Here is a 25,754-nt window from a genome sequence, read left to right on the forward strand (position 1 = left end):
ATTCTCATTGTAGAATCCCTTATACATCATGTTGGACAACGTGACTGGGCATACGTTGGAATGAGAGATAGAATAAAAAGATAACTTTTTTATTTGTCAATGGAGTTTCCTTGAAGTTGAAAATGTACAGTTCTGACCCATTTTATAGCCTACCAGGGACAAAATATAAAGAACCCACCAGTGATAGGAGGAGGATACACAACAGAACCTCAATTGGTACTTTTAGAGTAGATTTTGGAAAGTGGATCAGGACCATCGTGAATGATGTCTTACCTCCTCCCTTAGGGGCCATAGCCCCATGCCTGCTTGACCATAGTTTGATGACTTAAGCCAAATGTGTTAAGAAAGCATGAGTTGAGAGACCATTTGGAAAAGACTGCTTATTCCCCAAACCTTATAATGTTTTCTTTTGTCTTGTTCTTGCTGTCTTAAAAGCTTTAAATTTGTGGTTTTTAATATATGCAAAGAGCTCCTCTAGCTGTGTTCTTCATTTGTTCTTTTAAAGAATTAATTTTTAAAAGACAAGTAACTTTTCAATGAAAAAGGAAATGTAAGTTAAGACTGCTTTTTTTTTTCCTTAAAATTTTTCACCTGTAGCCAGGCGCAGTGGCTCACGCCTGTAATCCCAGCACTTTGGGAGGCTGAGGCAGGGCAGATCACGAGGTCAGGAGATCAAGACCAGCCTGGCTAACGCGGTGAAACCCCATCTCTATGAAAAATATGAAAAATTAGCCTGGCATGGTGGTGGGCGCCAGTAGTCCCAGCTATTTGGGAAGCTTGAATCCAGGAGATGGAGGTTGCAGTGAGCCAACATTGCGCCACCGCACTCCAGCCTGGACAACAGAGTGAGACTCTGTCTCCAAAAAAAAAAAAAAAAAATTCACCTGCAGTTCCATGCACAAGATCCAGCTTTTAGTCCACTACACAAACATGAATCTCCCTACTCTTGGTGTGTTACTACATTTTAATCACCTGTGACAGAAACCGCAGCCCAAGTTGGCTTAACCAACAAAGAAAATTAAACTTGGCATCACAAATCACACTACGAATTCAGACGGCCCACTAAAATGGATGGAATCCTTAGGCCTATAAAACTTCTAATATCATTCTGACCTATGTCTTCACTGAGGCTGCATGTTAACCCTTCAATCACTTGTCAAGCTCTTAGGTGCTTTATGGAAAACAATAAATTTTAAAATCCAAAATCTAATTTATTAGCAACACATACAGGCATATGAGTCTTACCACTGTGATTGCCGAACTCTAACGTAATATCTAAAGCCAGAATGGACTGAACATGTTAGATAAACACAGTTAATAATTCTTTTGCTTGAATGAAGGAAGTCCAAAAATATCACATGGGTGTTTTACACTTGATCCGGTCTGCATGCCGCAGCTCATCTAGAACATTTCTGATGTTCTCAACACAAACTTCTCCTCTGTGATGCTTTTTTGATGCAAGATTCCATACATTTTCAAATTCTTCATCAGAAAGCTTGACACCAATGTTACACAATATCTCTGCAATCTACAAAAAGGCATTTAAAATGAATAGGCCATTATTTATATGTTTTAAAATTTGTAATGAAAAATATCTTTATAATATCTAAGACTACGGATATTTTTTCCAAAAAGTATGTGTGTATATATATTTGCGTGTGTGCATGTGCTTGTATGTATATATATATATATAATAGGGAAATATCAAAATTCTAATACTGTCAGCTCAGGAATAATTTTGTTATTATAAACATGAGGGTGTTCAAATACACTAGCCAATATATAAAGTTACTTTCAACTTTAAATGTCTCATTATTTTAAGGAGAGGTAGCAAAATTCAAGTAAAAAGGGTGAAAAAAGTAAAGAAGACTTGCTAGGTTTGAGTTTCATTTCAATCATTTATTGTCATTTTGGTCTTGTGTATGTCACCTAAGCCACTTGAACATTAGTTTTGTTTGTTTATTTATTTATTTATTTATTTATTTTTGAGACAGAGTCTCACTCTGTTGCCCAGGCTGGAGTGCAGTGACGTGATCTTGGCTCACTGTAGCCTCTGCCTCCTGGGTACAAGTGATTCTCCTGCGTCAGCCTCCTGAGTAGCTGGGATTACAGGTGTGTGCTACCACACCTGGCCAATTTTTTTCTATTTTTAGTAGAGATGAAGTTACACTATGCTGGCCAGGCTGGTCTTGAACTCTCGACCTCAAATGATCCACCCACCTCAGCCTCCCAAAGTGCTGGGATTACAGGCATGAGCCACTAGGAATGGCCAAGTTTTGTATTCTTTATAATACGAACATTTATAAAATGTATCTAACTGGCCTGTTGGAACTTTAACTATGCGTGCAAATGGCAGACAGATAGTGTACCCATGATTAAGAGAGCACACTAAAAGTGGAGCACACTGAAAACCAGCAACCTTTGGTTACTAATAATCCTCTACAGTGATAATTATTAAAACAGATGAAGGTGGGGAAAAACATGCTTCTTATGTCTTAAGAAAAATATAAGAAAAGAAAGTAAGAACTAGTAGTGGGAATAAAATATGTGAAAACAAATTTTTTAAATGAAACTAAATTTAAAAGAAGAAGCACTTACTATGAAGCATTCAGGAAAAAGGGGGGGGGGGGGGGAATGAAAAGGTTAGACAGCGAATAGCCAAAGAAATAAAACAGTTGCCGAATACATCTATCAAACAGAATCTCAACAATTAAAAAATCCCCTAGAAATGATGTACCCTTGTGGGAAATTAGTGAAATTAAATACAAATTAAGTACTATTCAAATACAAATCAAATTCTGAAATTCGGAAGAGCAGAGCTGCTAGCAACTGCAGCTATAAAGCAAAAACACAATACCCCTATGCATAGCTGCTATTTTCCCCACCCACTGGTAGTTTAAAAAGGCCCCTGCAGAGTGAGCTCAGGAATGGTTTGAGTCAGTCTTGAGCATCCCCTACCTTCTCCTCTGCTTCCTCCCCCACTCCTTGGGAAGCTTTGCTCCAGTGGTTTGGCTATCAGTAGTATGCTGACTACCTAACACGTCTACTGAAATCTATCCATCCTCAAGTCAACATTATTATTCCAAGCAGGTCTTTGACTTCTTAATTTTCACCTAGAATTGTGGGATAAAGGATGACTTCCTAGTTAAAAGAATTTTTAGGCATTATGAAACAAGCAGGAGATTTCTGTTTCTTTTGGAAACCCTAAAGTTCTATTTCATAGGCCTTTTAGAGTGATTGAGGGAAGTGAAAACACAATCGGGAGGTTTTCTTCTTTGATCCGCAGGAAGGATACTGGGTTCCTCCTTTGGGGCCAGGCATCAGCCTCTGTCTCCCTTTCCTCTCTGCCCTGCCTCCATGCGAAAGAATTGCTGGAATGCATCTGCCATTAATTCGGTTAGTATTTAATAATTTTCCAAGCCATCAATCCTTCATCTGAAGTCCGAGAAGGCATCATATGTCTTTTCCTATATCATTTCTAGCTCCAGCTATGAAGGTTCTGAAGAAGCAAGTACTCCCTGAATTACACCTGCTTTCCATAAGCACAGATGTAGACAGGCTAGTCTGAGCACTGCTATAAATCTCTAGCCCTCAGCACCCCAGTGGCTATTCAGACCTAGCCGGTTTTATAACCCTGGCTTTATAACCCATCTACAAAGAAGATCATCTCGGATATGGCATCATGTTTTCTGAGTCAAAAATAAATAAATAAATAAATAAGACAGATATATGACCTTACCTGGGGTGTGGCAACAAGACAGAATATTTTAAATCAATGCTTGTCACAGATAATCTGAGACATATGATACCAGTGGACAAGAAGAGTGGCAGAGTGACCATCCTCATGCCCACTCTTAGTTCTAGAGGCCCAAGGCCATCAGGATGCTTACATAAGGAAGGGATTGATCCTGTTCCTTTTCTCAACTAGAATCGTATCAAATGTTTTAGAAAAATATTTTTCTTCTTTACATGGACCATATTGAATGTACAATATGAATTTACTATTCCTGTCACAGTCTAAATTCTACCTCAAGAATTGTACCAGATGTCACAATCAAGTTGAGCATTATTCATCAAGAATCCTATCCTTGGGGATCCTGTAGACTTTTGTAAATGTAAAAAGCCAAGTTTTGAAAAGTCTAAAATAGTATTCGTTGACAGATAAAACATTCCATTTTTGTATGCTTATATGCTATACCTCTTCTTTTGATCTGGTCTTGAAGAAGTCTCTTTCAAACACTCCTTTCTGGGCAAAGATGGTAGGATATAATAGTGAATACGCACTACCTTCTTCACCATAATTAGTTCTGTCACTGATGCGACGAATTCGGGGAGCAGGGATGTCAGATCGAATGGTTGGAACTCCACAAATGGGGTAACCTAGGTCATTGATGAGGAAAGAAAACCGACATTCTAAAACAAAGCTGTGTACACAGTAGCCACCAGTCACATGTGCATACTGAGCACTTAAAATGTGGCTAGGAAGAATTTTGGTGTAATCCAAATGTAAAATTCAAACATTTTAGTACAAAAAAGCAAAATATTTAATAATTTTTATATTGATTAGTTATTGAAATATTTTGAATATGTATAGTATTAAAATAAATTTCACCTGTTTCTTTTTTTTTAACATGGCTTTTGGCCGGGCGCGGTGGCTCAAGCCTGTAATCCCAGCACTTTGGGAGGCCGAAGCGGGCGGATCACGAGGTCAGGAGATCAAGACCATCCTGGCTAACACGGTGAAACCCCGTCTCTACTAAAAATACAAAAAAACTAGCCGGGGAGGTGGCGGGCGCCTGTAGTCCCAGCTACTCGGGAGGCTGAGGCAGGAGAATGGTGTAAACCCGGGAGGCGGAGCTTGCAGTGAGCTGAGATCCGGCCACTGCACTCCAGCCCGGGCCACAGAGCGAGACTCCATCTCAAAATAAATAAATAAATAAAAATAAAAATAAAAAATAAAAAATAAACATGGCTTTTTTTTTTCTTTTTCTTTCTCTTTTTTGAGACAGGGTCTCACTCTGTCACCCAGGCTAGAATGCAGTGGCCTGATCACAGCTCACTGCAGCCTTGAACTCCTGGACTCAAGTGATCCTCTCACCTCAGCCTCCCAGGTTGCTGAGACTACAGGAGTTTGCCACCATGCCCAGCTAATTTTTATATTTTTTGTAGAGACAGGGTCTCACTATGTTGCCCAGGCTGGTCTTGAACTCCTCGCTTCAAGTGATCCTCCCACCTTGGCCTCCCAAGGTGCTGGGATTACAGGCATGAGCCACCATGCCCAGCCTGGTTTTCTTTAATGCTAAAAAGTTTGTAAATGCATAGATGACTTCAATTTTATTTCTAGTGGACAACACAGTCTAAAGAGAATAACAAGATTTCATTACTCTAGAATGTACAGCATGTCTATAAAAATCCAACTGAGAAAAATATGTAAGTCCTCAGTCATATCCTTATTCCAAGGATGTGATCTTGATCGACATAAAATAGTTTTTCTATTTTAGAAAATACTTAGAAATAGTATTTCTAAGCATGATATTCATCATGCTTCATATTGATATATGGATGTTATGGGTTGAATTGTCTCCTCCCAAAATTTATATGGTGAAGTCCTAACCTCCACTACCTCAGAGTGTGACGTTATTTGGAAATAAAGTCATTTCAGGTGTAATTAATCAAGATGAGGTCACACTGGAGTATGGTGGGCCCCTAACCTAATATGGCTAGAGTTCTTGTAAAACGGAGAAATTTGGACACAGACATGAAAATGGGGAGAACACCATGTGAAGATAAAGGCAGAGATGCTGAAGAAGCCAAGTGGTGCCAAAGACTGCTAGTAAATCATCAGAAACCAGGGGAGAGGCACGGACAGATTCTCCTTTCCAGTCCACCAGAGGAACCAATCCTGCTGACACCTTGCATTTCAAGCCTCCAGAACTGTGAGACCATAAAATTCTGTTAAGACACCGGTTTGTGGTGCTGTGATACATCAGCCCCAGCAAACTAACATGGGGAATGAATATGCAGAGAAATGCTACGTAAAAGCTCTTTAAATATTTGAAGGCAGATATGTATGGAACTAAGAATGATATGGTTTTAAAATCATCTAATATTAATACTTGATGGAATCTGAATTACTACGATGTATAACATTCGATGTTCTGATCTATAATGGTTTCCATTTCATTAATATACAAAGAATCGTTTTACTTTGGTCATCATTGGCAATTGAGTTCAATCAACATTTATATGTGGGCCTCTCCTCCCCAGGTAGTTAGAATACGAATTAAATGCAAGGTACAAGGCTTTAAGAAACTTAATCTAACGGAGAAAGGCAGGGGACAATGCAAGGGCAGACAAAGGACAGTTTGCTTCCACGTTTGTTGATGCTTTTAAAACTTGACAAATAAGTGACATACAAGTAGAAGGAACGGCTCCTACAACTGCATTGATCTCAGAAGAAGTTGTCTTATAGTAGTTGGAAACTTTATCACTTGGTCTCAGAAGTGTCCGAAGAGTCTTTTCTGTGCTCCCTGGTTCTTTTAAGACAATATCTTCTGGCTTTATGAGGAGAGTTGGTTCAGGTTCTTCAACATTAGCCTCAGTAGGGTTTACACAATCTGGTTTTCTACCTTTAAGAAAAAAAGAAAGAAAGAAAAAATGCAGGAATACATTACTACTTAGTGCGTGCTGCTCTGCAACAGGGTAAGTTTTCCCATCTAGTCTCTTCTTGCTAATGGAAACAGCTGGCATGACCCCTCCACTGACCCAACACCCAACTGTGGAAGAGTAAGTTCAGGCCAATGTCATACACCAAGAAATCTGAACACGGCCTAATGTTTTCTTCTGCCACTCCACTCACTTTATTCTAGAATAAAGCTTTGAAATATGAGAGACCAAATCCGTTCATTTCTTTTCTTAAAAAAAAATAAAATAGAGCAGGTGGGCATGGTGGGTCACACCTGTAATCCCAGCACTTTGGGAGGCCGAGGCGGGCAGATCACCTGACGTCAGGAGTTCAAGACCAGCCTGGCCAACATGATGAAACCCCTTCTCTACTAAAAATATAAAAATTAGCCGGACGTGGTGGCGGGCGCCTGTAATCCCAGCTACTCAGGAGGCTAAGACAGGACAATCACTTGAATCCGGGAGGCGGAAGTTGCAGTGAGCCGAGATTGCACCATTGCACTCCAGCCTGGGGGACAAGAGCGAGACTTCGTCTCAAAAAAAGAAAAAAAAAAAAAAGTGTATTTTAATATTTAACTTGAACTGCAGAGGTTTTTCCTAGCACTATGCCCTAGGGAGAAATAAGACAAGACATGCTTGTAGTTGAAAATTCCACACCTACTTGACTGGGGGGAGCGTGCGTTACAACATCGAAAGAGATGGTAAGAACTCACTGTGAGCTCAAGAACTGTTTCTGCAACTAATTCCTGACAAGTCAGTGTACAAAAGAAAACCCTGAGACAGAAGACTCTGTCCTCTTTTGCAGATTTGCTTTGCTGAGTCAATTCTGAAATTCAGGAATAAATTCCTGCCATCTTTTTCAGATCTGGTTACTACATATGTACCACTAGAGAGCGCTGTGGTGTTTCCATCGTTAGAAAAATTCTAAAGGTTCCAGGGGAGCCCAAGTAAGGGTTGCAAAGGCAAGTGGCCTGCTGGTATTAGAGAAGGGTGGATACCCTGGCAAACTAGAAAAGACTTCCCTCTCTGAAGAACGCATTCCTCCCCGCAACCCCACCTCTCCCCACACTCAGTTCCTGCCAATGGCTGCTATGAAAATGCTCAGGCCTACTGTTCCAGATCCTCTAATCCTCTACCTCACCAAAAGTAGAAATCTGGACAAAGTTTGAAAAAGAATTTCTCAAAAAAATTGAAAGATTACTTACCCACTTTTCTCCAAAAGTCAACAGTAAGATAGAATTTGATATCAGAAAAATTTTGGCAGAACATTCCTGGGCCCCCTCTAGACCTACTGACCACAAACTTAACAGTTTCTACCCTAAAATCATAGAAGATGAAAATCCTCAAAAACTCTATTGAAAATGGCTGAAGAAATTAGGATCCAAAAACCAGAAAAAATTCGAAGAATTATCTGGTCTGAAATAAGCTTTTCGTTCTACTATTACTTCATGAGTTGTGCCAAGAAGGAAGCTCTGTCACCCCATTTATGAAAGAGTAGGAGTAGAGCTGTTTTCTATAAAAAGTTTCATTAGGGCCGGGCACAGTGGCTCAAGCCTGTAATCCTAGCACTTTGGGAGGCCGAGACAGGCAGATCACGAGGTCAGGAGATCGAGACCATCCTGGCTAACATGGTGAAACCCCGTCTCTACTAAAAAAAAAAAAAATACACAAAACTAGCCAGGCGTGGTGACGGGCGCCTGTAGTCCCAGCTACTCGGGAGGCTGAGGCAGGAGAATAGCGTAAACCCGGGAGGCGGAGCTTGCAGTGAGCTGAGATCTGGCCACTGCACTCCAGCCTGGGCGACAGAGCGAGACTCTGTCTCAAAAAAAAAAAAAAAAAAAAAAAGCTTCATTAGGTAGGGAAGATTCTGATGCCTTCCTAGTGGATAGAATAGAAAGGCTAACCCATAAGGGCTCCCTCGCATCATCAGGAGAGACCAAAATTTGGTTTTGACTTCACAGAAAGGCATGACTCAAGAACAAAAGTGAAAATAGTAGTTATCTCCACTTTTTAGAAAAGAGACATCCCAAGAGGAAATAAAAATGTAAACATCTTTTTAAAAAGTTGAACCTCTAATAATCAAGATACAAAAATTAGGGTAGGCCGGGTGCAGTGGTTCATGCCTGTAATCCCAGCATATTGGGAGGCCGAGGAGAGAAGATCCCTCAAGCCAGGAGTTCACAACCAGCATGGGCAACACAGTCACTCAAGAGGCTGAGGCAGGAGAATCACCTGAGCCCAGGAGTTCAAGGCTGCAGTCAGCTATGATTGCACCACTGCACTCCAGCCTGGGCAAGTAGAGTGAGACATTGTCTCCAGAAAAAAAAAAAAAAAAAAGGTAAGGCAAATGAGGTATTATTATAAACCAACTAAAGTACAAGAATGTAAGAATGTTTGAAATAACACTCAATGGTAGTGAGATTGGAGTAAAACCTCACAGACTTAGCTGATAAAATTGCAAATCAGTAAAATCATTTAGAAAAGCAAAATGAAAATAGAGTTACTTCTGAGACAATAATAACAGTCATAAGAAATGAGAAATAAAAAGCTTTTTGAGATATGATCATTATGACATTATGCATATTACTTTTAAAATATCTAGAAACAGCCTAAATTTCAGAGAGTGAAGAAATGGCTTAGTAAATCATAATATATCAGCATGAGGGAACTGAAATGTAGTTCATAGAAACCAAAAAAGCATTTCTTCATTCCTTAGAAATATGAAAGCTGGCTGGGCATGTTGGCTCATGTCAGTCATCCTAGCACTTTGGGAGGCCAAGACAGGAGGATCACTTGAGGCCAGGAGTTCAAGGCCAGCCTAGGCAACATGGTGAAACCCTGTCTCTGCTAAAAATACAAAAAATTAGCCAGGCATGGTGGCACGCACCTCCTGTAATCCCAGCTACTCTGGAGGCTGAGGCACGAGAATCACTTGAGCTCGAGAGGCAGAGACTGCAGTGAGCCAAGATCACACCACTGCACTCCAGCCAGAGTAACAGAGCAAGACCCTGTCAAAAAAAAAAAGAAGAAAGAAGAATAAGAGAAATGTGAAAGCTAAATTTTAAAAAGCCTTATATAGTACGTTCAGTGTTATTTTAGACATGCTTAAAATATGTACATATACACATATGTATATCTATACATGTAATGATGCAAGAAGATAAAATGTAGGCCAGAGGTATCCAACCATTTGCCTTCCCTGGGCCTCACTGGAAGAAGAAGACTTGTCTTGGGCCACACATAAAATGCATTAACAGTAAGGACAGCTGATGAGCTTACAAAAAACTGCAAAAAAACTCACAGCGTTTTAAGAAAGGTTACAAATGTGTGTCAGGCAGCATTCAAAGCTGTCTTGCACCACGGGTTGGACAAGCTTGATGTCAACATCATAATATTTGAATCAAAAGTAAAGATTATGCTGTTTCTCCTTTTTATACAAAATTTTTAAAATCTAATTTTGTGTCAAATTCTGTGTTTCCTGGGAAAGGGAACTAATTACTCAGATAATTGTTTCTAAACAGGTTTCTGAGAAACTGTCTTTCATATTTTGAGCTTCAGTGTAAGTTTTGTGCTTTTAATTTTTTTGAATAAATAGTACATGGTTCCAAACTCAAAAGATACAAAAACATAGGTTAAAAAGTGAGTCTCAGTGCCACCCTGTCCCTCAGCCATCCAACTGCCTCTTCCTGGAAATAATAAATGTTATTGATTTTTTCCTACACTACCACAGATATTCTATGCACAAACAAGCAAATAAACACTATGTATATGTGTATATTTTTATTTTTCATATAATATTAAAGTTGAATATAGCTGAGCTCCTAGAAAAATTAAAATACTGAAGTCCATTTAAGAATTCAGTAAATGGCTAAGCATGCTGGCTCACACCAATAATCCCAGCACTTGGAGAGGCCAAAGCAAGAGAATCCCTTGAACCCAGGAGTTTGAGACCAGCCTGGGCAACATAGTGAGACCTCGTCTGTATTAAAAATAATAATAATAAACTTTCAATTATTTTGAAAAAATAATTCATCAAATCTTCAAGAATTAAATACCTTTAATAATGACCCTCTCTTCATACTCTTTAAGAAGCATTTTGTCTTTCCAGTTAAGAAAATTTGCAAATTCCAGATAGTTAATGAGGCCATCATTATCCACATCACAGTAGTCAAATAGCTGGTCCAGGAGCTTGTCATCTAAACTCAAGTTGGCCTGGTCACAAGCTTCCTGCAGCTCGGCTTTATCTATCATCCCATCTCCCTTCTGTTATACAGGAAGCAAAAGAACATAAAATGGGAGTTGTCTTCAAGAGCAGAGTAGGCAACATTATTTAGTTTAAGAAAAAAACAGCTTCATCACATACATTCAAAATTGTCTCAATTTTCACAGAAGAGGAGTCAAATATGCTGTTTAGACTGTGGTAGAGCAGTGTTACCATGATATGGTCTTGACGTTTCATGGGACCAATGGGTGTGTGCTTTTGACAGCTCTCTACAACTGTTTATCCTTACAAAGTTTTTAACACCTTCTGTGTTTTAACCCAGCAATAAATGGCCCTTCATTTCATTGCCTGTTATTGAGGAGAAATTGGGGAGATAGTTGCAGGATAAGTTCACGGAAGTGGGTTCAAGGACAGTTGTCTGGTTTTGATAACACTCCTATGGGTAAGAGGGACATGCTCCCGATCTGATGGTCAGCCCCACTGTAACAAGTAACACTAAGATTCATCCTGGTAAGTAGGGGGAGGAGGGTGGAGGGAAAAAGTCTCACCTCTTTTCAGACAGCATTTAAAGGCAGAAGTACCTACACTGAGTATGAACAGAGGGAAATGTATAAGGGCTCTCAGCAGAAACTGGCTGATTCACTTAGCAGATGAAGGGACAGAGCACACAATGCTTGTTAAGGAAGAATGTTAACAACTGGGACATCTTAGCACTCAGCCCCTCCTGCAGTCTATCAAGCCAACCTTAAACCCATTCAGAGATGATGGCAAAGGTCCCAGTTTTCTTGTTTGTGTGTTTCTGCAGTGGATTCTGGCTGCTATAGGGGAGCTTTGGCCCCCACGGAGAGACTTCCCTGAGAGGAAGTAACTCCCAAGAGAAATCATAAATGAGTCACTGCATAGTATTTAAGCTCTTACTGCCCAGGACTGGATTTACAATGCTGATGGAGGCAATCCCCTAGAGAATGAGAAACTGACTAGATGAATTATAAATTCTTGCAGTCAGACCCACAGCCCTGGAAAACTTCCCTACTTAACCCTTGTATTCAAACAGAATGAGAACTTAAAACATATGATCTTGACAATACAGCTGCAAATGCCCTGGATTGAAGTAGACTCCTTTATAAAAGTCTCTACTACAGGCCAGGTGCAGTGGCTCACGCCTGTAATCCCAGCACTTTGGAAGCCTGACCAACATGGAGAAACCCTGTCTCTACTGAAAATACAAAATTAGCCAGGCATGGTGGCACATGCCTGTAATCCCAGCTACTCAGGAGGCTGAGGCAGGAGAATCGCTTGAACCCAGGAGGTGGAGGTTGCAGTGAGCCAAGATCGCGCCATTGCACTCCAGACTGGGCCACAAGAGCGAAACTCCATCTCAAAAACAAACAAACAAAAGTCTCTACTACAACCAAAATGCAAACCCACACTCATCCCTAGCTGAAAAGCAATGTGGGATGTGGCCGTTGAATCAAGAGATCTCCAAAACTGAAACAGATGCTGTCAATGATAACTTACTGCCTAATATGCAGGGCTTTGTGTGCACTGAAAACACTGGTGGTTTGTTTCATGGAGCTACCATGCCACCATCATGCCACTCAAAATCAAAGTAAATATTTCTTATTTACTGGTGCAAAGCCATTCTCTCCCTCTGCACCCTTAATGCCTCCCTCCCACAAGCCCTGATCTCAACTGCTTTAGGGAGAAAGATGATCAGAAGTAGGACCAAGGGCTCCAGGTCTTCAAGAGGGATGCATCTGTTCAGTGGGGTGAGATTCTCACATTTTTATGGTTTGGATACAGTTCCCGAAATCATCATCATAGCCAGTCCTGGGAGAGGGTGGTAGGGAAGGATGTCCGAATTCAATTAATGGGGTTTGGGCAGAGGTTGCAGAGACGAATTAAAGATAACAATGTATTATTGCTATGGCTTCCCAGGCTGAATGTTTAATTGGTATTGATGCTTTCCATGTCTGTACAGTGAATGTTCGTATGTGACAGAGGGGATTATCCTGATCAAGAAGAGCCATGTATAGACAATTGTTAGTACCTTTGGGACCCCACAGCCCTAATGACTCTTTTGAGTCATGAGTCTATAACTGGTGGTTTTGCCAATTAGAGCCTCTGGAAAAGAAAAGCAACCTTCACTTGGAGGTGCACCATGAAGTTTAGGACTCATTGCCTCCCTAACTTAGTTACCAGGTAGACCTGTTTTGAAAAGCGGCTATTAGCCTGTCACTGAGCTCTTCTGGAAACCGAACACTAGACCCATGGAGGCCTTCTGACTCACCAGCCGATAATCATTTTGAGGTGGGCCAACTTGGACTAACAGAATGAAAAAGGAGCAAACAAGCCTCATATGTCAAATGGAAATGGCATAGTCAAGAATACAGCCAGCCCAACTCCAGTAACATCTCAGCTTTACGTGTAAAAGGGTAGCAATATTTTTGTTGTTGTTATTGCTGCTGCTGCTGCTCCTGAGACAGGCTTCTATCTGTTGTCCAGGCTGGAGTGCAGTGGCATGATCATAATTCACTGTAGCCTCAAACTCCTGGGCTCAGGTGATCCTCCTGCCTCAGCCTACCGAGTAGCTGGCACTACCCCTCCTGGCTAATTATTTTTGTTTACTTGTAGAAATGGGGTCTCACTATGTTACCCAGGCCAATTTCAAACTCCCAGCCTCAAACTATCCTCCTGCCTCAGCCTCCCAAAATGCTAGAATTGTAGGTGTGAGCCACCACACTCAGCTGAGAAGTGATCCCTTAGAAAAAAAAAAAAAGAACTTATTCACCACTCTGTCATCTGAAGCAAAGCCACTGGCTCAAGGGGGCCCTCAATTCACAGAACCTCCTCTAAATGCCTGCATCTGGTTCACTTATAATTTGGCTAAGCTGAAACCTGGTGGTCTTCACTGAGCTAAAGTAAAGGCCATTCTCATGGCTCTGGCCAATACTCCCCTTGATAAACCTGTTATATTTTTACTGACTCTTGGGCTGTTGACTGTGGCCTACCTGTTTGGTTTGCCACTTGGAAAACAACAGACTAGCAGATTGAAGACACCCCTTTAAGGGACTGCGAACTACAGGATAAAAATTATAGCTAGTGATTGAACTATCTGGGTAGTTCATGTAGATACTCACCATAAGCATGGGAAAAATTGGAATCAAATTGCTGATGAAGCCTGAACCATGCAGATCGCCAACATTGCTGCCTGTATATACGTGGCAACAGACCCCCATTACACACAGGGCACAAGGTAAAGGACTCTATGTTTCTAATGCAGAAGCCACCACTACATGCCAAACTTGTGACTGCCAGAAGTTGACTCATTTGTCTCGTGGTGAGAGAGGGCACATCCCACATAGGGATCTCCCTCATGCTCCTGACAGACTGACTATAGTGAACCTTTGACCCCTCCCCCCTCAGAGCTATCAGTGGTGCCACACCAATATTGACACTTACTCAAATTATGGAATTGCCATTCCAGTCCAATCATATGGCTCTAGTCCCAGCAGTCGGACCCATAAAGTTAAGTTAATCTGGGTTATGCATTTTGCTTTCTGGAACATTTTCAGTCTGTCAGTGGGGTGCACCCTATAGCACAAAAGCTATTCAGCAATGAGCTATTAGTCAAGGTATTCAATGAACTTTTCTTACTCCCTACCATCCGTTGTCATATGGTATTATTGAGCACTGGAATGGCCTTCTCAACCAGCTCCTGGTGCCCACATTTTAGTAAAGCTGTTCGGTCACTCAATGCAGCTGTCCCCAGAAAGGACTCATTCTATCTCAGCTGCTTCCTGAATAATAATCAGAATAAAAGGGACAGGGGTTATAAAGACTTCTTTTGAAAATTGGGGTTACTGCCATGACTATTCCTGGACATGGTGCATCTTTTCTCCCCCAACAGCAATCCCGTGCCCATAGGGTTGGTCCACCCTTTTGGTAGCAACCAGGCATAAAAAGGATTCTAGGAGGTTCAAAGTTAATTCTATTTCAGCCACCTGATTTTCTTGTTGGGTTGACAGTCCTTGATCATAGGATAATAACCACTTGGTTGAGTATACCTCTCAAAAATCAGCCTGAGAACTCGGAGCAATAGCTCACATCTGTAATCCCAGCAACATGGGAGGCTGAGGCAGGAGGATCACTTGAGGCTCAGAGTTCAAGGCTGCAGTGAGCTATGATGGTGCCACTGCACTCCAACCTGAGCAACAGAGTGAGACCCCCATCTCTAAAATAAAATAAAATAATAAAATAAAATCAGTATGTTCCATCCCAGTAGTTGTAACTTCACTTTTTTCCCAATCATATTCTCTATTTTCTTTTTTTTTTCTTTTTTTTTTTTAGATGGAGTCTCACTTTGTCGCCTAGGCTGGAGTGCAGTGGTATGATCTCAGCTCACTGCAACCTCCGCATCCCAAGTTCAAGCAATCTCCTGCGTCACCTTCCCGAGTAGCTGGGATTACAGGCATGTGCCACCATACCCGGTTAATTTTTGTATTTTTAGTAGAGATGGGGTTTCACCATGTTGGTCAGTATGGTCTCAAACTCATGACCTCAGGTGATCAGCCTCCCAAAGTGCTGGGATTACAGGCGTGAGCCACCATGCCCAGCCCATATTCTCTATTTTCACCTAGACCTTTTGTTTGTAAAGGTCAGGTATAACAGGGACCAGGGATTTCTTAGAAAAGTTCCAGAGATCTGTTTTATTCTCTTTTATGCCTGACCTTTCCAGACAAAAGTTCTAGGTGAAAATAGGAGATAAATGGGAAAAAGGTGAAGTTATAGCTACTGGAATGGGATACCCTGATTTTGTGGCAATAAGGGGAGAGCAGCAACCAAGCTCTTGGAGAGAGAACACCTTATACCCAGGATGTTCAGGGGGGTGAGGGACACTATGATATTCTGATTTTCAGGCCACTCCTGAAGACTGCATCATAAGGGAAAATGCCTTGGTGCAGCTCTCTCAAACTGTTGGTGACACCTTAGTTTTAACTGACTGCCAGGCAGTTCTGACCACAATTTGAATGACATCCACCTCAACTTTACCGAGAAATCTATTGGAAACAGCAGAGAATGACCCTAGTTACTGCACCTCCACATTGAACACCTTTGGGTATCTTCCCCAGCCCCAGTTCAGTCATTCCACAAGGGGAGCAAATACCATCAGCTGGTGGCATGGACAGACACGAAGTTGGACTTACTGACCTCATGCAGCCCCTCCAAAAACAAGGACTCTACACAATTATTGAACTTAACTGAGAACCCTATAACCTGGGAGCAAAATTTATTTTAGGAAACTATTCTGGTTTTAAGTTAACAATGTTTACATATTGACAACAAATGTGCTGCTTAAGTGGGCACAAATCTACACATGCTTAATTAGACAATTAATTAAAAGAGAAAATCATCAGCTGACTTGCATTGCTAAGAACATCTGTTATGAATTACATAGTCTATGATAGCTAGGGGCCAAAATCCCTGATTGCAATTCTGAGTTTATCATAGTACTTGGGCCTCACTCTACTTCAGTGTTGTGTTACATATGTTCAACAACTGGCTCTTTGGCAGTGTGGTGGAAGAAAGGCCTGATTTGTAGCAGGTGCTGCTTTCCATGGTGTTCATACTCTCATCATGGTAATTTCTAGCTACCATTGTGATGTCAACTGGCTTGTAAGCTTCCTGCAAATTTAACAGTATGCTCTCCCAAGCCAATTCTAGCACACTACTGCTACCCCACGTGTAACTCTTCCTCTAGATTTTCCGTTCCCTATATGGAATATCTACACATTATCTGGAATAATGCTTGATGTACTATGAGTATTCAATAAATAACATAATTAATTTCATAAGCCAAGAAGATTCATTTAGAAAATCATAGTTTATTTGCTTTGTGGTGTTTTGTTTTTCCATTAAATTAAATGTGGCACCCAATAATATAAGATTTAAATAATCAAAAATTAACCTACAGCTGTACTAGACCCACATCTTATTACCCTTTCAGAAAAAAAAGCTCCTTATGGACACTGAATGCTACATTGTGCATATTAACTATTTAAAAAGTATATCAAGGCCGGGCGCAGTGGCTCACCCCTGTAATCCCAACACTTTGGGTGGCCGAGGCAGGCAGATCACCTGAGGTCAGGAGTTCAAGACTGGCCTGGCCAACATGGTGAAACCCCGTCTCTACTAAAAATACAAAATTAGCCGGGCGTGGTGGCAGGCACCTGTAATCCCAGCTACTCGGGAGGCTGAAGCAGGAGAATCCCTTGAACTCAGGAGGCAGAGGTTGCAGTGAGCCAAGATCATGCCATTGCACTCCAGCCTGGGGGACAAGAGGGAGACTTCATTTCAAAAAATATATATATATATAATATATATATATTTTATATATATATTTAAAATTTTTATATATATATATTATATATAAGGCATATCAGCATTAAATCTCAGTAATTTCCTCCCTGCTTAATTTATCATAAGGAATGTGCCTGGTGATTCACTTAGATAATCAACAGCTATTAAGATGATCATCTTTAATTACATTTAAAATGAAAAATTCTTAAAAGCAGGGCACTATGTATTGTGGCAGTTTCTCTTATTCATATCACTACCATTACTTATTGAGTTGGCTCCAAGCTTCCTGGTAACCAAAGTAAAAAGGTGTGCATAATCAATACAAAATATATGCTATCCATGAGATAAAAACCAGTCATCCAGATACTTAGATGAAGTGCAATTATTTCCTTTGTCAAGACTGAGTTTCTTATAAAGAGGATGCATCTGACCAAAATAAAAGGCATACTAACAAAAAATAGATCACGTTTCAATGGCAGTTTCTTATAGTGCTCCTTAGCATAAGCTAAACGCAGTGCAACTTGGTAAAAGCAATTCTACGATGGCCTAAAATGATGCGAGGTAACTACGTAGCCCTAGATTGATCTGATTTTTTCAAAGAATAAAATTTAGAGTAGCTTGAACATTGAATATCTTATACTCTCAAAACTACAGCCACACTGTGCTCCCAGGGAAAAGACATTCTAAGCTTGACTTGGACCTAGAATGCAGGTACTCTGTGTGCAAATTCAGATTTAGGTATAGATTGTCAAGTCTTCCCCAGGGACCCCTAGTGCTACCCACTGCCCCTTGCTCCCAGCACACTGCAGTTTAATAATCCATAACAGTGATTCTCAAACTTGAATGTGCATCAGAATCACTAGAGTGCTTGCTAAAATTGCTGGGCCCCACCCCAGAGTTCCTAACTCAGTATTTTCTGAAATGGGCCTTGTAATGTGCGTTTTTTTTTTTTTTTTTTTTTTTTTTGAGGCGGAGTCTCGCTCTGTTGCCCGGACTGGAGTGCAGTGGCCGGATCTCAGCTCACTGCAAGCTCCGCCTCCCGGGTTTACGCCATTCTCCTGCCTCAGCCTCCCGAGTAGCTGGGACTACAGGCGCCCGCCACCTCGCCCGGCTAGTTTTTGTATTTTTAGTAGAGACGGGGTTTCACTGTGTTAGCCAGGATGGTCTCGATCTCCTGACCTCGTGATCCGCCCGTCTCGGCCTCCCAAAGTGCTGGGATTACAGGCTTGAGCCACCGCGCCCGGCCGTAATGTGCGTTTCTAACAAGTTCCCGCGTGATGGTGATGGTCGTAGTGGAACCACACTTTGACAACCAATAATCTACAAAAGGGGTCAGCAAACGTCTTCTGTTAAGGGGCAAATAGTAAATATTTTAGGTTTTGAAGGTCATACAGTTTTGTTGCTACTACCTAACTCTGCATTCATAGTGCAAAAGCAGCAACAGACAATACTAAAAACAACACAGGCATGATTGTGTTCCAGTAAAACTTTACTTATGCAAACAAACAGTGGGCTGGATTTGGCCCATAGGCTATAGTTTGCTGACCCCTGACCTACATCAAACTGCTGGGATCTGTAAGTCCATGCATCACCAAAAAGCTCTCCCCCATTACTGGCCTTGTCATAGTGCCTGAAGGCTGCCAGCAAAGTGTCAAATTTTTGGTAATTAACTTTCTTCAAGTGATGCCGAACTGCTGCAATCAGGGCTCGCTGTCTATCCTTGCCTCGAAGATATTCACCCGGAAGTCTATTATGGATGAGATCACCAACTCCTATTGAAGAGAGAAAAAAGTTTTTTACATAAGTTTAAAGTCTTTCTATATTATTTCTACCTTTTAAGAAAAGAGAGTGAGAGAGATCTCGCAACCTCTGTGAATGAAAGGAACATCTAACTCTGACATGATTATGCAGCATGTCAGAAAATCCTTATGTACTATAAAGAAAAGTACATAAATTAATTGATAAAAATTAATATTTCTGTTTTATGTTACCTCTCTGCTCAAGAAGAAAATCTAAAAAAATGAATTTCATGTGGACATCACCAACCGCACTCAGCTGTCAAGTATTTTCCTTAGACAGTGAAGTCCTTGCTTGACTACCTCTTGGTCATTTGTCTACAATGCTGAGGATCTGAAAGCTAGGGCTGAGTTCAGGTGCAGACCACTCAGTGTGCCTTGAAACTGACTAAACTGGGAGAGCCTTGTAAAAATCAAACTCAAATTATCTACTCTCTCCTATGTAAGTTTCCAGTTGGCTGTTAGTCTGCATACCAAGTTCCCATTTCTCAGCCTTGCTTCCACTCATGCTACCACCAGCACTGGAGGCCTGTCTCTCTTCATAGCTCCATTAACTAAGAGAGTCCTAACCCACACCCCAACTAGAGTTGACCATGCTGCTCCAGATGTGGCGGCTTGGTGGATATCACCAGAGGAGACCTCCTGCCTCTGTTCATTTTCCCCAGCCTACACACACCTCCCATCTTCCCGCCAGGACTCTCAGCTTTCTCTTATTCTTTTAATTCATCAATTCATGCTATAAATATTAGTGAAAGATGTCCTATGTGCTGGATCCTGAGGATCCAACAGACAGCGAGACAGAGCACCCACCAGCATGAAGCTTGCCCTCAAACAGGCAGAATTTACCATGATTACCTACTTCTTTTTCAAGCTAATTGATGGTTTCCTAATCATCCCTTACCCTCTTCAAAAGATATTAAAGCCTCTAAGATGGATAGGCATCCATTAAACATTAGTAGTTTGTGTAAAAACAGAACCCAAATATAACTTCCTAATGTAGTAATTAATGACGCTCCAAACCACTGTCTTGCAAAAGCTCAATAAATATTTATTCTATTTATCAATGAGTGAACTTTAGCTAAAACATTTTTCACAATGGTTCTTAAACCTTAGTGTATATAAGAACCTACTGAATCAGAATATCTAGGGCATGGGTCCCAAGAATGTGCAGATTTAATAAACTCCCTGGATGATTTTAATGCAGGTAGTCTGCAGCCCATGTTTTGAGAACCACTGATACACAGCCCAATCCTGATAAGCTGTAGCATATTTTTCCCTTTGGATATCTGCAGTTTAGATTGCCTAGAAATACAGACAAAATACAAGTAAGTTTCTTCTGCTACTTTATGTATTGATTGACTGATTAACTGACTGGCTAGCTGGCTGGCTGGTAGGAAAAGAGTGGTTCTTAATTATGTGGTTGTAGAGTACAGTGCTCTCTCATATTTGAATGTGCTTAAAATTGACCCGGAAATACAGTTAAAATGCAGTTTCTGATTCAATAATTCTGGGATGGGGCCTGAGATTCTGCATTTCTAAGATGCTCCCAGGGGATGCCAAAACTGGCAGTCTGCAGACCACACTTTGAGAAGTTAGGACCTAGGACGATATCCGACTTCATTAAAAAGCTGCTCCATTTCACTTTGGCCTGTTTAATATAAGCCATATTTATTTTTCTTAAATAAAAGTCAAAGCCTTACAGTCAAAGTACTTACAGTACTCATTACAAGGGCTTCCAACTGTACGTATTTCAAACACAATATGAAAAAAAAATTTCTGTTATATACTTTTCCCATTAATGTTAATGCAACATTTTAAGCCTTTAAAATTAGAAGTTCTGAAATAAGGAGATGGTGAGCTTAACTGTGTAACTTTGCAGAGATTTTGTTGCTGTTTGTTTGGGGTTTTTTACAGAGAAAGTGTGTATATTTACCATACTCCTCAGGACGGAGACAAGCTCCAAATGTGTAGTCTGGGGGAACATTCATTGTTTCTGCAATGCTATCAAAGAAAACAAATCCTTAGTTAAAATACCCACCACATGGCATCTCTGGAATTTAAAATATGTTTGCCATATGTTCTTAGTAGCCCATATTTTATCTCATAACCAAACTATGAAGATCAAACAAAAGTTCTCCAATAGATCTTTTGTCTGATCTTCCACTTGCATTAACAATGACTGAATGCCTTTACCCTCTTTCAGGAGCCCAGAATTACAAAGGGAAAATAGAACACATTCAAAGCAAAATTACCAAAGTATAAATAGAGAGCAAGACAGACAAACAGGAAAGACAAAGACAAACGTAAACACAGTAAGTTAAAATCTCTGATATCTCACAAATAATGCTTTATGCAAAATTATCCCTCTCTCTTCTCCAGTGCCCTCTGCATTTTGGAGAACTCACTGCTTTCCTGAAATCCCAAATTCTATAGACATTAACAGATTAACTGATTAACAATAAAATAATGATTTTCTTATTTAATAGATAGAATCTAATAGGCACACCAACAGTTACCAAAAGAATACTTTTTAAATTCTGTGCAAAGAAACTATCAATTTGAAGTTAATCATTAACTTACGGATCTAAAACTCTTCCAAGTTTATGTTGAAACTTTTCTTTGAAATCATCCTCTCTTTTGGATACAAACTTAGCTCCTCTTTTCCTGCAAAATTAGAACATTATCAGGTATCTCTATTACCTAAAGTATTCTTGGCTGCCAAATATACGTAAGCTGAAGAATACCATAGTATCATTAGGCCTTCAAGGAACAAATGTAGTTTCAAAAGAAACTCTCTGCTAAAAATAAAGTTTTATGTGTTCATTTTTCTTCCATTTACACTAAAATAAAATAAATCTTGATTAATGAATAAGGTAAGCAAACAATATTTTTAGTAAATAAAAACAAGGTGTTAACATCACTATTGTAAATGTAGCTCCTGGCCAGGCACAGTGACTCACTGCCGTAATCCCAACACTTTGGGAGGCCGAGCTGGGCAGATGGCTTCAGCTCAGGAATTTGAGACAAGCCTGGGCAACATGGCGAAACTCTGTCTCTTAAAAAAAATACAAAAACTAGTTTGGTGTGGTGGCATGCACCTGTAGTCCCAGCTACTCGAGAGGCTGAGCTAGGAGGATCGCTTGAGCCTGGGAGGCTGAGGTTGCAGTGAGCTGAGATGACACCACTGTACTCCAGCCTGGGTGACAGAGTGAGACCCTGTCTCAAAAAAATAATATAAAGTAAGTGTAGCTTGTAAAATTGCTAGAAGAAAATTAAGCATCAGGCCAGGCACAGTGGTTCATGCCTGTAATCTCAACACTTTAGGAAGCTAAAGCTGGAGGATCAGTTGAGGCCAGGAATTTGAGATGAGCCTGGGTAACATAGTGAGATCCCATCTCTACAAAAAATAAAAATAAAAATAAAAAAATTTAGCATCAAATAAATAAATAGCCAAAGGATATAAACAAATAACTCACATCTAGTAAGCAAATACATGGGGAATTTATAATACTCTCTAGTAATAAAATAAATGTAAAATAAAAGAATAACAAAGTGCCACTTCTAACCTAATAAACAAGCAAATATATGTAAGTATATTGAGAGAGAGAATATCTAACTTTGGCAAAAAGTATAGTAAAACATTTACAGATTGCTAGTGCAAATTCCTACAGTCCTTTTGAAAATAATTGGGCAATATGAATCAAAAAGCATAAAAGCACTCATGTCCTTTTATCCACATCTAGGAACCAATAATAATGATATAATCCAGATAGCAATTAAAAATGTAGAAAAGAGGCTGGGCATGGTGGCTCACACCTGTAATCCCACTGCTTTGGGAGGCTAAAGTGGGCAGATCACTTGAGGTCAGGAGCTCGAGACCAGCCTGACCAACATGGTAAAACCCTAGCTCTACTAAAAATACAAAAATTATCCAGGTGTGGTGGAACATGCCCGTAATCCCAGGTACTTGGGAGGCTGAGGCAGGACGGTCACTTGAACCTGTGAGTCAGAGGCTGCACTAAGCCAAGACCATGCCACGGCACTCCAGCCTGGGCGACAGAGTGAGCCTGTCTCAAAAAAAAAAAAAATGTAGACAAGTTATATGTATAAAAAATGTTTGCAGCTTATTGACTACAACGGAATAAAGAAAAGAATCAAAATATTCAGTTGCGGAGGGTGATTAAATTATATCACATTAATAAGAATACACTGCATGCATTTTCAATGCTGGGATATACAGCAATATATAATTATTTTGTGTTAGGTGGAAAACAGGATATAAAATGGGATTGCACTCTGGCGAAAACTATGCAAAAATCTACATAGGAAGCCACACTAGGATAAAATACATTAAAATGATAGTAATGGCTGAATTAAAGTGAACAGGATTATGAGTGATTTTATTTTGCCAGTTTTTTGTAAAATAATTTTGTTACTTCTACTGTTGTGATTAAATGAATAAAATTTCTTTTCAAACCTGTAAAATTACAACACTATTATTTAATAACATTAAAATTAATAAATTATCTATTGTTTTGCTAAGACTAAAGACAATGAACATTACATTCTTAAACTCCATTTGCTTTTCAAAGTATCTCCTGTGCTATTGAACTACTGAGCTGAATAAATTTCTGGAGAAGAGTAACACTCTGTGGAGGAACAAAAGAAGAAACATAAGTAATTCATCTCATTTCTTCATTTCCTTCCCATTTGTTGGTGGGGGGAAGAATGTAGGTGGAGTCAGAATAAATCAATGCAGTTTAGGGCTAGAACTTGAACAAACCGAGTTAACAATCTAAAAATCAGCTCCAGGCCAGGCGCAGTGGCTCACACCTGTAATCCCAGCACTTTGGGAGGCTGAAGTGGGTGGATCATCCTGAGGTCAGGAGTTCGAGACCAACCTGGCCAACATGGTGAAACCCCGTCTCTACTGAAAATACAAAAATTAGCTAGGAGTGGTGGCAGGCGCCTGTAATCCCAGCTACTTGGGAGGCTGAGGCAGGAGAATCACTTGAACCTGGGAGGCGGAGGTTGCAGTGAGCCAAGATCACACCACTGCACTTCAGCCTGGGTGACAGAGTGAAACTCCGTCTCAAAGAAAAAAAAAAGAAAAATCAGCTACAAGGTACATAATTAGGAACATGCAGAGATAGGAAAAAGAACTGTAAGGCACAGAGCCAACTCTTTTTAGTCAAGAACTGCCTGGAGTATGCTTCTGCAACAATCAGGAAGTATCTGTGGGCAACCATGTATGTCAGAATATCAATAATGCAATATCATTACACAACCTCTTAGCATTCACGAACCAACTCAGATAAAGCTCTTTGTGTGCCAGTGAATTCATTCATTCACACACGCGCACAAACACGTGCACTCGCACATGCATGCCTACCATCTGATGACTCAAATCAAAGTTTGATTTGACTTTGCTTTGATTATTCAAACCAAAGGTCATAAGCAGAATATAGATAGAGATCCTTTTCGTTTATTTGTTTTTGTTTTTGTTTTGAGACGGAGTCTCGCTCTGTCGCCCAGGCTGGAGTGCAGTGGTGCAATCTCGGCTCACTGCAAGCTCTGCCTCCCAGGTTCATGCCATTCTCCTGCCTCAGCCTCCAAGTAGCTGGGACTACAGGCGCCCGCCACCACGCCCGGCTAATTTTTTGTATTTTTAGTAGAGACGGGGTTTCACCGTGTTAGCCAGGAGGGTCTCGATCTCCTGACCTCGTGATCCGCCCGCCTCGGACTCCCAAAGTGCTGGGATTACAGGCTTGAGCCACCGCACCCGGGCTGTTTTTGTTTTTGTTTTTTGAGACAGTCTTGCTCTGTCACCCAGGCGGGAGTGCAATGGCGCCATCTCAGCTCACTGAAATCTCCGCCTCCCGGGTTCAAGTGATTCTCCTGCCTCAGCCTCCCAAGTAGCTGGGACTACAGGTGTGTGCCACCACACTCAGCTAATTTTTGTATTTTTAGTAGAGGCAGGGTTTCACTATGTTGGCCAGGCTGGTCTCGAATTCCTGACCTCGTGATCTGCCTGCCTCAGCCTCCCAAAGTGCTGAGATTATAGGCATGAGCCACCATGCCCAGCCAACAGAGATCGTCTTTTACAGAGGAAATGTATCCCATAAAAGTTGAAAGTAAACCAAATTTGTATGTTAAACCGTGCATATAAGATTAGATGCCTCAAAATGTAAATTAACACACTTGACTCCAAGTTTATAACAGAAATCAAACCGAATGAAGTAGTGAGCTCTTTTTAAACTGCAACAAAAAGAATAAAGAATTTATCTACTGCTAGCAATAACATTCCAATTAAGTTTCAAAATACAAAAAGAGTCAGGCGCAGTGGCTCATGCCTGTAATCCCAGCATTTTGGGAGGCTGAGGTGGGCGGATCACCTGAGGTCATGTTTTCGAGACCAGCCTGACAAACATGATGAAACTCTATCTCTACTAAAAATACAAAAATTAGCCAGGCATGGTGGCGCACACCTGTAATCCCAGCTACACGGGAGGCTGAGGCATGAGAATCGCTTGAACCCAAAAGGTAGAGGTTGCAGTGAGCCGAGATCATGCCACTGCATTCCAGCCTGGGTGACAGAGGGAGACTCCATCTCAAAAAAAAAGAAAAAATGTATGATCATATAAAACACTGTTCCATAAACAATGTCCCCTTGGGGATAGACAAGTTGGAGG

General features: G+C 40.7%; 1 protein-coding gene across 1 annotated transcript in view; it reads right to left on the reverse strand.

Annotated features, from left to right (window-relative positions):
* Positions 1 to 1,190: 1,190 nt before the first annotated feature.
* Positions 1,191 to 25,754, reverse strand: part of EFHB (EF-hand domain family member B) — a 61,215-nt gene continuing 36,651 nt past the window's right edge. The window contains exons 7-13 of the mRNA XM_033212773.1: positions 21,643 to 21,726; positions 20,996 to 21,063; positions 18,884 to 19,038; positions 10,740 to 10,947; positions 6,417 to 6,629; positions 4,199 to 4,380; positions 1,191 to 1,528 (exon numbers count right to left, since the gene is read on the reverse strand). Coding sequence (XP_033068664.1) covers positions 1,355 to 1,528; positions 4,199 to 4,380; positions 6,417 to 6,629; positions 10,740 to 10,947; positions 18,884 to 19,038; positions 20,996 to 21,063; positions 21,643 to 21,726 — 1,084 coding nt within the window. The 3' untranslated portion in view covers positions 1,191 to 1,354. The remainder of the gene's footprint in view (positions 1,529 to 4,198; positions 4,381 to 6,416; positions 6,630 to 10,739; positions 10,948 to 18,883; positions 19,039 to 20,995; positions 21,064 to 21,642; positions 21,727 to 25,754) is intronic.

The sequence above is a fragment of the Trachypithecus francoisi genome, unplaced genomic scaffold, assembly GCF_009764315.1.
Source record: "Trachypithecus francoisi isolate TF-2019V2 unplaced genomic scaffold, Tfra_2.0 Lachesis_group0, whole genome shotgun sequence".
Taxonomy (NCBI): domain Eukaryota; kingdom Metazoa; phylum Chordata; class Mammalia; order Primates; family Cercopithecidae; genus Trachypithecus; species Trachypithecus francoisi.